The sequence below is a fragment of the Propithecus coquereli genome, unplaced genomic scaffold, assembly GCF_000956105.1.
Source record: "Propithecus coquereli isolate 6110/MARCELLA unplaced genomic scaffold, Pcoq_1.0 Scaffold571, whole genome shotgun sequence".
Classification (NCBI taxonomy): Eukaryota; Metazoa; Chordata; class Mammalia; order Primates; family Indriidae; genus Propithecus; species Propithecus coquereli.
In genome coordinates, this window is record NW_012151630.1 from 531,380 (window position 1) to 548,619 (window position 17,240).

Below are 17,240 nucleotides of genomic sequence, written 5' to 3' on the forward strand. Positions count from 1 at the left end.
ATCTCCCCGTTACTAAAACAGGGTACGGAACCCCACTATCGCTGTGTGACAGCCCAGCTCTCCCTTCGGACCCACTGATGTGCGGAGTGTACCTGGGTGCCCTGGTGCTGAGGGCACGTGTATTACATGTATATGATGAACACACACGTGTGTGATTGTTTCATCTCCTTCGTGGACTTACCTCTTTGCCATTACCTCGTGGCCTTCTCTGTTTCATTCTGCAGTTTTTAACCCAAAGTCTGTTTTCTCTGACGTAAGCATGGCTACTCCCGCCCCGTTTTCTCATTTGGTGGAATATCCTTGTCCTCCCTGCACCTCCACCGACACACGTCCTGACCTGTGCCTGAGTCTCGCAAGCAGCACACACTCAGGTCGTGGCTTTCATCCAGCCACTGTCTGCTGATCGGGGAATTTAACCCTCTTACATTCAAGATAACTGTTGGCAAGTAAGGACTTAGTACTGCAATTTCGTTCGCTGTTTTCTGGTGGTTTTGTAAATCCTTTGTTCCTTTCTTCCTCTCTTGCTGTCCTCCCTGTGATTAGGTGTTTTCTCTGCAGGTCCGCTCGACTCCTTACTTCCGACCTTTTGTGTGTCTACTATAGGTTTCTGCTTAGTGATTACCATGAGGCTTACATGATACTTCTTACAATTGTAACAGATTATTTTAAGGTGATAACAACTTAACTTTGAACACAAGAAAAATTCTACACTTTTAATCACCCCCATTTAAATTTTTGATGTCACAATTTATATCTTCTTATATATGGTGTATCCTTTAAAAAATTACTGTAGCTATATTTTAAATATTTTTGTCTTTCAAACTTCATACTAAAGATGTAAGAGATGTATACCCTGCCATTACGGTATCAGAGTATTCTGAATTTGACTGCGTGTTGACTTTTACCCATGAGTTTTGTACTTTTGTGTGATTTCATGTCACTAATTAGCATTCTCTTCTCTCAGATCGAAGAATCCCCGTCAGCATTTCCTGTAAGACAGGTCTGGGGGACGTCTCCCTCAGCCTCAGTCTGTCTGGGAGTCTTTTCCTCTCCATTTCTGAAGGACAACTTTGCCAGGTGCAATCCTCCTGGTTGCCCATTTTTTCCATCAGCACTTGGTCATTCAGTTCCGTCCTGGCCTGCGGTTTCTGCCGGGAAGTCTGGGGTATCGCGCGTCCCACACGTGACTTGCTTTCTTCCTCTTGCTGCTGTCAGGATCCTCTTTGTCTTTGATTATAGACAGTTTGAGGCTACTACGTCTTGGTGTGATCTCATTTAGATTTAACCTCACTGCAGACCTTTGACCTTCCCGTACCTAGATATTTATATCTTTCTCCAAATTTGGGAAGTTTTCTTCTATTATTTCTTTAAATAAGCTTTCAACCCTTTTGTCTCTCTCTTCTCCTGCTTGACCACCTGCAACCCAAATATCTGCTCTTTTGATGCTGTCCCTTAAATCCCATAATTATTCTTCATTCCTTTTTATTCTTTTTCTTTTTCTCCTCTGACGGTATATTTTCAAATAAACTGTCTTTAGGTTCACAGATTCTGTCTTCTGCTTCATCAATTCTGCTGGTAATGTTCTCTGTTACATTTTTCATTTCATTCACTATATTTTCCAGCTCTAGAATTTCTGTTTGATTTTTTTTTTCACTTTCAATCTCTATTAAGTTTCTAATTTGGGTCACTTATTGTTTTTCTGATTTTAATGAATTGTTTGTATTTTCTTGAAGTTCACTGAGATTTCTTAAAAACAATTATTTTGAATTCTTACACCATTTGTATTTCTTAGTTTCTTTGGAGTCAGCTACTGGGAGATTGTTGTGTTCTTTTGGTGATGTTATGTCGTCGTGGTTTATCACGTTCCTTGTTGCTTTACATTGATGTCTGAGCATTTGAAGACGTATGTGCTTTAGTCTCTGCAGACTGGCTTGTCTGACTAAACCCATCACCAATCAGCTTGCAGAGAGCTTCTGGGTATGTTGTCTGGCGTCATCTGCCAGTGAGCTTGCTGTTGCAGTGCTCAGGCAGGCTGGCCAGGTGCCAGGGTCAACACGTGGGTGGGCCTGTTGATTGGGTCTTCAGGGGTGGTCCTGGAGACTGGGTCCATTAGGGCAGGCCTGGCACTGGGACAGGCTTTATGCCTGAGTTTGAAGGGGCCAGACAGGCACTGAGATAGGACTGGTGCCTAAGTACCAAAGGGGCTGGCCTGGGGGTAAGGTTGGCCTGAAGCTTGAGTCGGCAGGGGTGGCCTTGGAGCCCTAGTCCATGGGGACCAAACTGGAATGGGCCTGGACTCTGGGCTCTGGACCCTGGAGCCCAGCATACAGCCTGGGTCCATGGAAATAGTCTTGAAGTTTGGGTCTGTGGGGGGTCTCTTCAGGGCTGGGATCTACCAGGACAGGCCTGAGTCCTGGATCTGCTGGGGTGTAGAGCCCAGGTCCAGCAGAGTGGGACCACAGACTGGATCCTCTGGGTGGGCCTGAGGCCTGGGTCTGCAGGATCCCCCCTGGGGCTGGGGCAGGCCTGAGGCTCAGCCCTTGCGTACCATCCTGGAGTCTGGAGCCGTGAAGCCAGCTCGGTGCTGAGTGTTACTGGGGTGGGCCCCGTTCTGGGGTTTGAGGCCAAGTCTGGTGCTCACTTCTCTCTCCTTTCCCCCAGCGAGGGCCTCCCGCTTCACACTGTGCTGCACAGGGTAGGGAGGGGTGATGTGGAACTGTCCCTCCTGCTCTCTTTCGTACATTTTTTTCTTGTTTTTGTGCTAATCCCAGGTACTGTGATCTCGTCTGCTTTATTCAGCTCTTGTGAAGGTATTTTTGTGTATAGATAGATGTTCAAATGGAAGTTTCCGTGAGCAGATGACCAACGGAGAGCCCTCCTGTCACCTTGCTGACGTCCGTCTCTGAGAAATGTGGACTGTGTGCCTCTCTTTAGCACGTCCAGGGAAAGGAGCACCCAGTTCCCTAAGAAATTAAGGATGAAGTGTGGACTCCCTCTGCCCGAGGAGGAGGAGGTCCAGCGTGCCACGAGCAGGAGCCAGAGCTGGGCGTTTCCATTCTGGGCAGGGAGTGAGTGTGGAATCCCGTGGCAGGAGGCATCTCGAAGGTCTTCAGCCTGCTCCGTTTGACAACAGTGTAGCCATGTCCACATATACGCACTCCCTAACTTCCAAGACGCAGTCACCAACGTTAAACTCTTTGATCTTCACCACTTTTTAAAAAGTGAATCTAGCTGGGCTATCAGTGCTTTGTATTATGTAAGAGTCTGACCGTTTTCCTACTTGAGGACTCTGGAGATGTCTGTGATGCCACCTGCTCTTCCCTTGATAGACACAGTCGTGTGACACAGGCTGTGTACACTTGCAGATATGGAGAAATGAGGAGGGTCTCACTCGCTGGGAGGTGTTCATTTTGTTTTGGTTGGTTGGGACCTTCAGTCTAAGCACTAGGAGCTGCTCCCCCCACACCAGGTCTGTAAACTGGATCTTGGCTGGTTTCTGAGGCTTCACAAAGGCATCCGTCCGTGTGGTTTTCACAGAGCAGAGCACGCTGGGCCGAGCTGGACGGCATCACCATCATCATCTGCCCAACTTATCACTTCTGATTTGTGATAATTTTTAGAGGCCGAATACAGTGTTAAAAGAAATTCTCTGTCTGCACCAATGTTCCCGCACTTTGTAACTCAATTCCTGACTTCAAATGAAAGTGACTTCTTCATAAAGCCCTGCCATTTACCCGTGTGGCCAGCTCCCACCACCGTGACTCTGTGGCATCACAGGAAGTTTAACTCCCAAAAAGAGAGATGAAAGGAGGGGAGAAAGAGCAGGAGGAGGGTAAATCCATTTCCAAGACGAGAGGCCCAGACATCAATTTGTAATTATCTGCCCACATGAGTCCAAAGCCTTTTATTTGATAAGGCAAGTAATACACAAGCCTGTGATGCGAATTATTTCAAAGAATAAAAGCCTGATTGTCTCCATGACCCACATAGCTTTTAGTGAGGCTGAAGACAAGATTACATCCACGAGGCCCACAAATGGATCACGCCTCTCCCGCCTCCCTGCTCCTTTCAGAGATGCCAGGGTTCCCCGCGCCATCTGGGAAGCTTCCAGGCTTCCACAGGTCTCAATTTCCTCTTCTGTTGATACATCTAATTCTCCCGAGGACGGAGGCCCTTTGTGTCCGAAATGAAGCCTCTATTAAACAAAGCCCGCCCCACTCCAGGGTGTTCAAAAGCAGATGGAGCCGCCTCCCAAGGCGGCTTTTCCATTAACGCTCACATGTGCCCCAACTCAGGCTTTTAGCTTTTTAAGTTTTAAATAGGGATGAAGTCTACCCGACCTCATACTTAAAATTAAAAGGTAAAATCTGTAATTTGCATCAGAAAAAAAGCAAGCTTTTAGAGCATTCAGAGGTGAGCCATCTAGTTTTAATCCGAAGAGCGGTGCAGTCACGCGTCACTTAACGCCGCAATGGAGACACATTCTGAGAAATGCGTGATTGGGCAATTCTGTTGTTGTGTGAACACGGCAGAGCGCGCTTGCGCGCACGCCTCCAGTGTGGCCGCTGCACGCCTGGGCTGCAGGTGTGGCCTGTGCTCCCGCATGGCACACCTGTGCTCCCGCATGGCACACCTGTGCAGCAGGTTGCCGTGCTGAGTCCTGTAGGCGACGCCAACATAGAGGTGAGTGTCTGTGTGTCACACATCTCTAAACGTAGCGAAGGTACAGTAAACGTAGGGACAGAGGACAAAAGGGCACCTGGTACGGGACACTCACCACGAGTGGAGCTCGCAGGACGGACGCCACGCCGAGTCCGTGTGCGTGCGTGTGAAGGCCGGGACATCCCCGCGCACAGCTGCAGACTTTGCAAGCCCTGCACTCCTAGGCTACGCTGAATTTATGTGAAACTATTTTTCCTTATTCAATAATAAATTAACCTTCACAAAGAAACTCTTTTACTTCATAAACTTTTTAATATTTTTTAACTTTTCAACTCATTGTAATAACATTTAGCTTAAAATACAAACACATTACACAGCTGTACAAAAATATTTTATTTTTTTATATCCTTATTCTATAAACTTTTCTCTATTTTAAAAATGTGGGTTTTTGTTTTTTTTTTACTTTTTAAACATTTTTATTAAAACTAATGGAAAAACACACAGACCTAGGCCTACTTGGGGTCAGGACCGTGGATGTCACCGTCCTCCCTTCCACACCTCGTCCCATTGGAGGGCTTCGCGGCAGTGACGTACATGGCACTCTCACTTCCTGTGACAATAAACCCTTCTTCTGGACACCTGATGGACCTGCCTGAGGCTGTTTTACAGTTAACTTTTTTTATAAATAGGAGTAAAATAATGGTCTAAAAAATAGCGTAAACTGGGTGCGGTGGCTCACGCCTGTAATCCCAGCACTTTGGGAGGCCGAGGCAGGAGGATGGCTTGAGGTCAGGAGTTCCAGACTAGCCTGGGAAAAATAGCAAGACCCCATATCTGCAAAAAATACAAAAATTAGCCAGGCGAGGTGTCACACACCTGTAGTCCCAGCCACTTGGGAGGCTGAGGCAGGAAGATCACTTGAGCCCAGGAGTTGGAGGCTGCAGTGAGCTGTGATGACACCACGGCACTCCAGCCCAGGTGACAGAGCAGGACCCTGTCTCACTCTCACACACACGAATGTGTATCTAGATAGAAAGTGAATACATAAGCCAGTAATATCTACTATCCTGTCACAGTGTGTCAGCTGGCTTGTTCACACCAGCAACACCATGGACGTGAGTGACGCCCTGAGCCACAACGTTAGGGATGGCTATAATGTCACCAAGTGACAGGAATCTTCCAGCTTTGTTACAATGTCATGGGACAACCAGCACGTACATGGTCCCTCGTTGACTGAACCGTTGCAATGTGGCGCAGGACTGCATATAGTCTAGCAATATTTCTTAAACCTACGAGAACATCTAAGCATCTTCCGATAGACAATCATTTTTTTCCGAAATATATATGAATAAGATGGAGCTTGGTTTGCCCTAAACGTGATGAAATTGCACGAGAGCTTGTTGCTCTCATTTCTGGTGTCTGCACCTGCAGTAGGGCTATCGTACAGATTAAAGGTTTACTCGGGCGTCAGCTACTGGCACCCTGGCCCAGAGGACAGAAGTTCCGTTTCCTGCATCTACTGTGCCTTGAGAGCGAGCGACGCGGTTCCCAGCCGCCGGCTCCTCACCGACATCCCTTCACTGCAGCATCGGCCCCACGCACGTCGCCCCTGCAGCGGGGCCGGCAGAGCAGGGAGAAGCGGGGGGCACGCAGGCAAGGGAGGGGGGAGTCCCCAGGTGAGGACACTGCGACGTCAGAAGGAGCCATGAGGGGACACAGGGGCACAGGTGGCCGGGAAGTGGGGCTGCTTCATTTCCATTCATTTGGCCCTGCCCCTGTCACTGGGATCTGCTACACGCTGCCTGTCCGGGCACCAGCCTGTATTTTCAGAGTGACCTTGTTCATCGACATCTGAAGCCAACTACCAACCAGCACTTTGTCAACGTGCTTTGGCACATTATCACGTTAGAGCTGGTTAGGTAGCTAAGTAAACAGGAAGAGCAGTTTGTGCTGATTAGTCTAAACCCTCTCGTCCCACCCCCTAAGCTGACAGTCTACGCCGAGGCAGCAGACCGGGCCAAGTGTGTGGCATGTGGCCACAGAGCTCCACGCCAGCCGCCCGTGTGGGTCCAGGGAGAACCACGGCTTTGTGCACATAGCTCTCGGAGACCCCTGCAAACAGGGCGGGCCTGGGGGCTGGTCAGTAGGAGAGACCAGCAGACACGGCCAGAGGGCAACGTTCTGAGAGTCCTTGAACATCACAGAAGATGCAAGATCTGCACGTCGAAAGACACCAGGGGTCTTCGAAAGTTCATGGAAAGTAGGAAACTGCATCGAGTTCAAAAGCGGTTGGCGCCTAAATAAGCTCGTACCGACATCATGACGCGTCTGAACGGGGCCCAGTCTGGGGCACTGGGAGGACAGGACAGCAGCTTGAGGACAGCCCTGTCAGCGCAACGTGAATTCTGTGAAAACTGAAGAATAAACGTCCCAAATTTACGGCAAGCTTGGGTGGGAAAACGATGAAATCGTTGATGATGATTTTTGAAAAGTTTATGGGGAAAATTCCCCGAAGCCATCAGCAGTTCACAAACGGACAACTCGTTTTAAGAGACGAGATGACGCTGAAGATGAAGCCGCAGCAGCAGACCTGCCCCGTCCACCTGCAAGAAAAACTCCTCGTTTGAGCCCGATCGAAGAGGACCCACGATGCACGGCAGGAACAACAGCTGACGCCGCAGCCCCCGCGGCTGGCCCGGCTCACACAGTTCTGCCTGAGAAATCGCGCCCGGCAAACCACACACAGGTGCGAACCCTGCACCCGGGCAGCTGCAGGCGAGAGCGGCTGGACGTTCACACAAGTGGGACCCACAGCCTGAAGCGCCTCTTTTAAGAACCGTGACGGGAGACAGGACGCGGCTTTGCCGGTGTGACGCTGAAGGCAAAGTCATAGCGGTGGCCACCAGGAGGTGGGCATGGCCAGTCAAGAGCAAAGGTCACAGCAACACTTTTGGGGACGCTGGAGGCATTTTGCTTGTTGCTTCTCTGGAGGGCCAAAGAGTGACAGCAGCTGCTTGTCGTGCGTGTCTGAGAAGCTTTAGCAGAAAATCTCCCAGGAAAGCTTCCCAGAGAGTCCTTCTCCACCACGACCTCCCACCCAGTCCTCGTCGCTCAAGGCAGTTCTGAGAGCTCCACCGGGAGACCATGGGGCAGCCCCGCGCCGTGCCGACCCGGCTCCTTCTCGCTGCTTCTTGTCGTCTAGTCGTAAAAAATCTGTAACGGACGCCCGTTTTCCTTCAGCGAAGGTAAGGAGACCGACCGCATTGGCTGGGTAAACCCCGGACTCTCAGTTTTTTGGGGCTGGACCGACTGGCTGGTGACGTCACCTACAAAAGCAACTTGAACTTAGTGGGGTTTATGTTGGGAAATAAAGTCTGGTGTTTTCCATTTTCGTTCCATTTTTCCATGGACTTTCTGCCGTCCCGTCGTGTACCTCCCAGGCTGACTCTGCTGCTAACAAGGCGGTGGGAACTCTGGGGATCCTTGGAACAGGCCCAGGGCCCACACAGCACATGAACAGCCCTGGTGTCCTGACCCCAAAATTGCTTAGGACAAGATTTCAAAAATCGATCCTATTTTCTATGTAACTGAGAACTGTTTTCTCTTCATTTCAGATTGATCAACACTCAGAAGTAGCTGCTAACTCCTTGGCTTTCAGCATTTCTGTCCGGTGGGAACAGCGGGGGGGTCCATTCTGAAGTGCAGCGGGGGAACTTCGTTCAAAGGAGGCGCCAGGAACACTTTCCGAGTGAAGCGGCCGGTTGCCGTGTCAACGACGTTGCCAAGTCCGCTCGCGTCGATATCGTGTTTGCTTTTGTTTCCGCAACGCTCAGCCGACACTGTGCTTAACGCCACCCTTCGCTCTACGCTATAGACAGTGGCATCTTGTCCAGGGAAGGTCTTCATTTATGACCTGTTTCTCCCCTGATTGAAAAACCCACCAGCAAAGAGGGGGTCAAAGTCATGAAGGACGTGCCCTGAGCAAGTATGAACTTAGACAGGATGCAATCAGAACGTTTCTTATAAAACGAAAAGAATGGTCAGTGTTTAGCCCGACGGTAGTTTTGCAGAGTATAAGGTTGCTACGCACACACGCGGCACATGCCCATGTTTAAAATGACACGAGTCTGCTCGACCACATATCCCAACTACGACGTTTCCTCGCCTCCCCCGTGTGTACCTGGGGAATGTCACAGTAGGATGGTTTGTGGACAGAATAGATTCCTACTATGAATGCAGACTACTCTCACTGACTTAACAAAATGATTTTCAATTTAAATATATGCACATTCCAACAAGTACAGACTTGAACTCAAGTGTTCCATAGCTTTCGGGTCACTTTTACTGGTTTATAGAGTTTTTCCCCTAATTGCCTTTTCAAATTTCTTAGAACAAAGTCATTAATAATATTCTCTTATGATTTTTGAACGCAATTTACCTAGAGTGACGTTCCTCTCTTTTGCAATAATTGTGTATTTATCCCCTTTTTGTTACTGTTGGTCAAACAGGTTTGTCTGCTTTACGAGTCTCGGCGAAGGACTGGAGGTTTTCCTTTGTGTTCTCGTCCTTGTCATTATTTCTTTTTATCTATTCACTATTTCCTGCTCTCATCTTCACTATTTCCTCCTCTCTGATGTCTTCCTCTTGCTTTGTTGGTCCTTTCACTCTTTGATTTATTACGAGATGCTACACACATACAGAAAGGGAGAAAGTAACACAGGAGTCCCTCATCCAAAACGCTGGGCCCAGAAATGTTTCGGATTTTGGAAAATTTGCATATACACAAGGATATACTTGGGGATGGGACCCACGTATTAACGCAGAATGCATTTAGGTTCGTATACACATAACTGAAGGTGACTTTACACAGTACTTTTAATAATTGTGTGCACAGAACAAAGTTTGTGCACATTGAACCATCAGAAAGTGAAGGTGTCCGTCCGGTGAGGAATTTTCCACTTGTGGCATCACTGGAATTCAAAATGTTTGTGACTTGGAGCATTTTGAATTTTGGATTTTGAAATTACGAGGCTCAACCTATAACCTGCAGAGACCACGCTGTCCCTGAGGTACGAGACACCGAGTCACCGCGGAGCTTCCCGGAGCTGCTCTCTGGACGCAGGTCTTTCTCCAGAGCTAACAACCATCCTAACACCGTGCCCGACATCCATGCAGGTCACCGCATTCTTAGCACGTGCGTGGTCCTCTACGACGTGCAGTATGGGCTTTCTGCTGTAAACTCATGGGGTCTCCTGCCACAGGGACTCTGCCGGAACCTCGCTGTCTTGCCCCACGCAACGCTGCCGCGTGGACACCCACTGCTGTGTCACGCTGTGGCGCTAAACCAGCCCCCCAGCCGGCGAAAGCTCAGGCTACGTCCACTTAGTTTGCTGTTACGACACACGTGACCTGAGCAGGACCATGTTTCCTGGCTCACAGACACAACAATTTGGGGTACGTAACCAGAAATGGGAAGATTTTCACTAATATTTTTGTTGCCAAAGAGCAGCCCAAAGGGTCTCTCAGGTTTGTCCAGGCGTTTCCCACCTGCCCTGGACTCTGGCCGGCATTCGGGACGGCCACAGCCCCTCCTTCCTGCCAGTCTTGTCGTCAATGACCAATGTGCCCCTCCCTCCCGAGGCTGGGCACGATCTCTCCCAAGAGGGTCAGGGACAGACGCGGGTGCCGTCCCCCTCTCAGGAAACCCGACCCCCAACTGCCTGGCAGGTGCTCCTGGGGACTCAGGAGGGGTGGCTGTCAGAGCGGCATGTTCTCGGCTGGGTCTCAGCTGCGGGCTGGTCCCACCGCCCGGCGAGCAGAGTTCCACTCACCCCACAGCGTCCGTGGACGACACCTCCCAAACCCACATGGGAGTGAAGGGGCCCAGCAAGGTCACAGCCCCACCTCAGGCCACCCAGCCTCCCTGGAAGAGGGTCCTTTCCTGGGCAGGGGCAGCGGTGAAGGCTGAGCCCCCAGCAGCCAACACTGGGGGCCACAGAGTGTGGGAACTTTGGGGTTCACGCACATCACAGACCCCTCACCCCACCCCCATGGAGGCTTTATGTGCACCTCCCGTGAGCTGCGGGCTGAGGGCTGCTGGCGGGCAGCATGTGAACTCCCAGACTGCCTGGCGCTGAGGCTGGCGGGATTTGGGGTGGGCCACGCAGCAGCCACCGGGAGCACTTGGTGCCGCATCTAGAACCTTCCTCCTCCCTCCCGTCGGGCGCTCAGAGCCTCGATGGCGCTGCCTCCCCAGGCAGGCCCAGAATCCACGAGGAAAGTGACAAGCGATGGTGATGCTCCTCCACCCGTGGTACTTGGGTCCTGCATAAATCCACGAGGCTCTGAAATCCGCAGCTTCCCAAAGCGATCGGAGAGGATGTTTAGGTTCACCCTGAAGGGCCTGCCTGCCAACGGTGCCATCTCCCTGAGGACATCTCTGCCCTGGAATTCCATCGAGTGACCGTAGGGATAAAGACGGTTGATACACCGTGCTCTGCGTGCCGTCGGTGACAAGCTTTGTCTGGGTGTCGACAGCGTCCCAAGTCATGACATGAAGTAGCTGTTGATACACTATCACTTCCGGGGCACGGCTCTGCTAGAGGTCAGGTTGGTTAAATAACAGTCAGAAAAATAGGTTCGCTGTCAGGAAACGCTGTCTCTGGGTGCGTGAACCTACAGCTCTGTGCCAGAGCATGGCTGCGGCCATTGGACCCGCCTCCCTGGGAGCCCCGGACTGGGTCGTCTTCAAGCTGGAAGGCCTGTCCCTGACGGTTTCAGTAGATGCAGAAGTCCATGCAACAAATAAATAAGCGTTAAGAATGCCTGGACTTCAGACACCGCTGTTTCCATGAAGTTCCGTGGACCTGGCTTCCCAGCACGACGGCCACGTCGAGCCTCGGGCACTTCATGGCCAGAGCCACGCTCACTCTGACGGTCCAGGGCCATTTCCTGAGCAGGACGCGGGTTTCTGCTCAACAACTTTCAGTTTTCTGAGGACCAGAACGACGGCAGCGCCGGCTCCTTCGCGGCAGTGTGGCGTGAACAAGCGGCGTGAGCCCCAGCGACTCCGCCTGGGTGGGCGGGAAGCGTGAGAATGTTCGTATGGAAACCAGCAGCGTCGTGTGGACACCCGCTCTCCTGGAAAACTGCGCAGCCAAAGACCTAACTGGGTGAACCGCATGTAGCGTGTGCTCCCGGCCAGCCCAGAAGGACAAAGAACGGAAGGCAAGGGAGAAGAGCGGAGTCCACCCTTGGGAGCACCTGCCCTGGGTATCGTGTCACCTCTCACGAGGACACCGTGGATAGGGGAGAGCACACTGGAAAGGACATGGTCGGCCACGGGGAGCGAGGACCGCGTGCGGCTGGAGAGAAGGCCCAGGATGCCACGAGGCCCAGGGGGCGCAGGGCAGACCCTGCAGGGCGTCAGGACCCGGCTCACAGCAGGACGCAGCCTGGAGCCGGGCACCACCCCCAGAGCGAGCAGCCTCTCGGGGCTTCCCACACCCAGCTTGGCGCCCCGGGCTCAGCCTCCGTCCCGACAAGCGGAGGCTCCTCCGTGTGCCCATGTGTTGGCCCCAGTATCTCGCGACGCCTCCGCTGCTCGGTTCGTCTTGTCCGTCTGACCTTCAAACCCAGCGTGAATGTCCCCTGCAGGTGGGCCCCACCTCCCCCACCTCCTCCTCCGCCTCCCACCTCCACGCAGAGCCCCCGCGGGCAGAGCGGCTGAGGGTCAGGGCTCCCCGGCGTCTGCCTCCAACTCTCACTTCCTCGTGGGGAGGCCTCTCTGGGCCCAGGCCGCTTTCCTGCGCCCCGCCCCGGCCTGACAAACAGTTGTCAAATCCTGGTAACATCACAGGCCTGTCCTAGAAAGGCCCTTTCTAGAAAACAGCACCGCAGGGTTCATGGGGTCAGGCAGGCGACACAAGCCCCCTTTCCAAGAAACACGCTTTCCCAGCATCTGACAGCTGGAAATACCTGTGCTCCGTGCGGAAACCTGGGATGGTTTGGCAGCAGGCAATTTCTGTCACTCTGAACCACAGAGAAAGCCTCTGAAACCGCCATGCGGGTCAGTGCGGAAGCCGAGTCCCTTAGCCGAAGTCCATTTCACAGGGACAGACATGAAACGACTGTCATCACGGGGGACGGGTCGACTGCAGGGTTTGCCAGTGGTGACACCTGGCTCTACCCACAGCCCCCGAATGGGGAGGCTTGGAGCAAACTGCCTGAGGCCCCGGCGTCATCTGTCCCAGTGGCAGGGGACAGCACAAGGACAGGGACAGCTCACAGGGCGGGGACGGCGCACAGGATGGGGACAGAGCACAGGGTGGGGACAGAGCACAGGGAGGGGACAGCACACAGGATGGGGACAGAGCACAGGGTGGGGACAGCACACAGCACAGGGTGGGGACAGAGCACAGGGAGGGGACAGCACACAGGATGGGGACAGAGCACAGGGTGGGGACAGCACACAGGATGGGGACAGAGCACAGGGAGGGGACAACACACAGGATGGGGACAGCACACAGGGCGGGGACGGAGCACAGGACGGGGCTCACGGTCCACGAGTCACATAGCCCACCCCCCCCCAGCAGCTCCGCGTCCGCGTCAATGCGCGGCTGTCCACGTCTTAAAACGCTTGACGATTTTCCCTCTGAACTGTGCTCTGTGCAGACGCAGCACATGCCCTGGCAGAGGAGACACCCACAGCCTTCGTGCCACCACCGCTCCTCGGCGCCACGCAGAGTCCCAGAGCCCCAGCCGGGAGCTCGGCGAGACCCACATTTCCTGGGAACGGGTCCGTCCAGGCTGAGAGTGGCCCTGCGAGGCCACAGCCTCCGTTTGCCCAGAACCCGCTGCAAACGCAGACGGCGGCAAGCGATGCTCTGCCACTGGGCCTCAGAAAGACCAGTCACTCGACCTCAGACCACCAAGTCGCCGTGTGACTGAGGGCGTCGGGGACGTGGCACACAGCACCCGTCGGCAAGGGCGGGGTGCCCAGGGGACTGGGCTCAGCGGGCCCTGAAGGCCCCGAGGTTTGCACCAGGACGCGACCCAGGCGCCCCAGCCCACGCTGCCACGCGCCTTCTCCTCCTCACCCGCAGCCTGGCTCACGGACGGTCCCCTACAGACGCTGGAACCAGGGGGCTCAGGCTCTGCTGGCAGACGGTTCACTCGACATTTTGCACCCAAAGTGGGTGGCTGTGGCCGGCCGTGGCACTGTGGCCGGGGCTTGGGCTGGACGGTTAGGAACTTGGGAGAAACACAACCAGAAAATTGGTGATGAGAGCGTCTGGGGAAGAGATACGTTAGACAGACCTCTCCAGATAGGTGCAAAGTGCCGGATGTGTGTGTCCCGCGTGAACACTGACCAACAGGCGGCCTCGGCAGAGGAGGGTCTTTGCGATCAGGTGGGCAGGAGGGCCCTCGGGCGGACACCACTCGGCCTCCGTCCCCAGCCACCACTGTCGTCACCCAAGGGGCTCATGGACAGAATGGCCATGGTGGCAGGGACGGAGGTCACGCCTGGGCTCAGGGACATGGACTCCACCCAGCACTCGTGTCCATCTGCCAGCAGCAGAGAGCAGCCTGCGCCCAGCGTGGCACCGTCCCCACGTGACCTGACAGCCCCCGGTGGGTTTGTGACAAAGAACCACCGCGACATGAAAGGGCAGCGTGTCGTCCTCCTGGAGCAGACACCCGCTCCGGGTGGATCTGCCTCCTGCACACGGTGCTTCCGCCACAGCTACATCCGTGTACTTGCAGAATACCGTGTCCGCCGTCACGCCGTCCCGCAAGGCGTTGCTCCGAACTGGGACGCGCCTGGCAGCCGAGGAAGCGCGGCAGGGCTCGGCCTCGCCCGGAAGCTGGGCTGTCAGAGGCTGGGAGGCTTTGAGGCTGCGGCCACAGGGCCGGCCGGGCGGCGACACTTACAGGCTAGGACGCGGTTCCCAGGAGGCTGCCGCACTCTGCTCACTGCCGACACCTGGGCCGTCCTCCCACGGCCAGGACTCGCGGGCGCGGGAGCAGGGGTGGGAGGGGGCGCCATCACCATCACCCCCTCCCCCGCCCACCAGGAAAGTCGCTGCCTCCTGTTCCCCACTTCGTGCCCTGCGGCCTGGAGCCTCCGAGTCCGCAGGCGAAGGAGGGCGCGTGGGACGCAGCAGTGGCCCTGACCGACCGCACAGCGGGGCTCCAGAGAACGACGTCAGGAACTCGGGGAACCTCTCCGCACCCCACGTCTCGTGAGAAGCCCTGAGGACCCGACTCACGCAGGGACGCCAGGGCCGGGCAGGAGGGAAGGTCTGCGCCACCCGCCGGCAGGGGACGGAGCGTGAGCAGCGGCGGGATTTCTCACCGAGGGCAAAGGCGGCGTGGGACGTGCCAAGGAAGGTAGATTTCAACACGCGGAGACGGGCTGTCGGGTTGCGAGCGTCTCTCCTCATTCCGACGCGAGCACGCTGTGCACACGAGGAATGACCGGGTACGGCTGCGTGTTCCCTCCCCCGTCCCCTCGCGCTCTGAGGTGAGGCGCGTCACTGCCTTCGTGTTAACGTATCACTGTCCGCGACATTCGCACGGTTCGCTCTGCGCCCCCCATCACAGCTACGGGTATCGTGAGGGGTGCAGGTCCACTGGGACAAGGATGCCCAGGACAGCCCCGTCCTCTCCTGGGGAACGGCAGCAGGACACCCTCACCCTGCGGCCACAGTCCTGAGGACCACACCCCAGGGGCTACGGCCTGCCCAGCCCCCACCGCACAGCCACGCTCCCCGCCGCGCAGCCTGCCCTGTGGACGCCAGCCTGAGAGAGGCTGCCCAGCCCCACAGCTCCGTGGGACGCGCCCCTCTCGCGAGCACACACGGGTCTCCCAGCGGTTCTGCTTCAGCCCCACAGGTGGCCTTTCAGGAACAGGTGTGCCCCGGCTGACCACACGGAAGAACGAACGTGGTTCACCCTGCAGGACTTCGGGGTGCCCACTGCAAACACCCCAGCGGAAGAACAGGGGAAGCCGCGTCCCCAGACTTACTCGGCCACAGACCTTCTCTGCTGGGCCCTGGCGGACCCTCAGAGCACCGCAACCTAGAAACGCAGGCAGGCTGGAGCCCAAGGCCGCGGTCCCCTGGCCCCACCGCCAGGCCCGGCTCCCTGGGCAGATCATGCGGGTCTGACCCAGGCATGGGGCCACCTCCCACTCGCGGCCTCGGCCCCCCGCAGGGCCACAGACAGGCATCCGTGCAGGAAGAGGGGAGCCACAACCGCGTGTCAGTGAGTAACTGGCTGCGTGTTACAAATCACACACGTAACACCATTACGAATGACATAAATTATGTGTATCATAAAAATAGCTATGATTTAAAAATATTGTAACTATTATTTAAAAATTATTATAAAATTGCTGCCTTTTTCTCCTCTCTCACCCTGCATAAAACAAGATTGCCTTCTCAGCACCCTGGGACACAGGGACCAGGAATCTCCGGAAAAACGTTGCAAAACAAAAACCGCAGGACGACAGGAGAGGCGGATTTTCTCAGGGCGGTCGGCGCCCAAGTTGGATCCGGTCAGGCTAAGGGGAGCCACCGACCCCAGCCACCCCGACCAGGCCATCTCTGCCGTGGCAGCCTGGGGCCTCCTGCTCCAGCGTGGGAAGAGCCGTGACTTCTGCGCAGCCCCAGGCCCGTCACTTCCCAGCGCGGCCACCGCAGCGTGGACCCTCCGCCCACCAGCCTGCCCCCCCGCCACGGCCCGGCCGACCGGCCACTCCTTGCTGCTCTCCACCCAAGGCCAGGCTCCGTGGTGCAGCCGCGCCTCCACCAGCGCCCAGCGTGGGGAGCCGCCCTACCTGTGCGCGAGAGCTTCTGCCAAGTGCCTCTCAGGTGCTGCAGAGCCCCCGGGGACAATTCATAGCGGTGGAAGTCTATTGCCGGAAACTTCTGGCACCTTCCGAACACGCCATCTGTGAGAAGAGGAAGGCAGAGAGAGAGCATGACACGCCGTTCCCAGAGAGCAGGAAGACACCACGCACCCTCGCGGCATGTTCCGACGCGCTGTCGGGACGCGGAGCCCTTGAAGTGACGATTTGCCTTAGCAGGACTGAGCCCACGGGAAACACACTGCGAAGCAGAGAGGAAGGACACGGATCCAGCGTGGTCCGAGCGCTTTTAGCCCACTTTTCCCGCCCACTCTCCGTTCTGTAATTTCACATTTTTGCGTGAAACTTGTTTCTGACCAAAAGTTAAAGTCAGCAGCATTTGGGGCCAGGTCTCCCGACGGAGAACATGACACCCAGGACACGTAAATATTAACTTGCAGCAGCCGCGAGGGTTCGTGGAGGGTCTTTCCCGCGGCTGCGTGGGGGGCCCCAGCCTTTCGGGCGGGGGGCTCAGGAACACGCGGCGTCGGTGGGGGCTGGTTTATTTAGCTCTGTCCCGCTTGTCTGAAATGACAGACTGCTCATCAACACCCTTTCAAACCACACCTTCTAATTAATTTGGGCCCTAATTAGTCTTTACTCAGTGAATTGTTCACTTTGAGACCAGCTTCCTGTGGGGCTCCCAACATTCAAATCACCTTCTTTG

General features: G+C 54.9%; 1 protein-coding gene across 1 annotated transcript in view; it reads right to left on the reverse strand.

The window, feature by feature from the left end:
• PTPRN2 (protein tyrosine phosphatase, receptor type, N polypeptide 2) overlaps positions 1-16,649 on the reverse strand; it is a 500,467-nt gene extending 483,818 nt beyond the window's left edge. The window contains exon 1 of the mRNA XM_012658102.1: positions 16,505-16,649. Coding sequence (XP_012513556.1) covers positions 16,505-16,649 — 145 coding nt within the window. The remainder of the gene's footprint in view (positions 1-16,504) is intronic.
• Between the last annotated feature and the right edge of the window lie 591 nt (positions 16,650-17,240).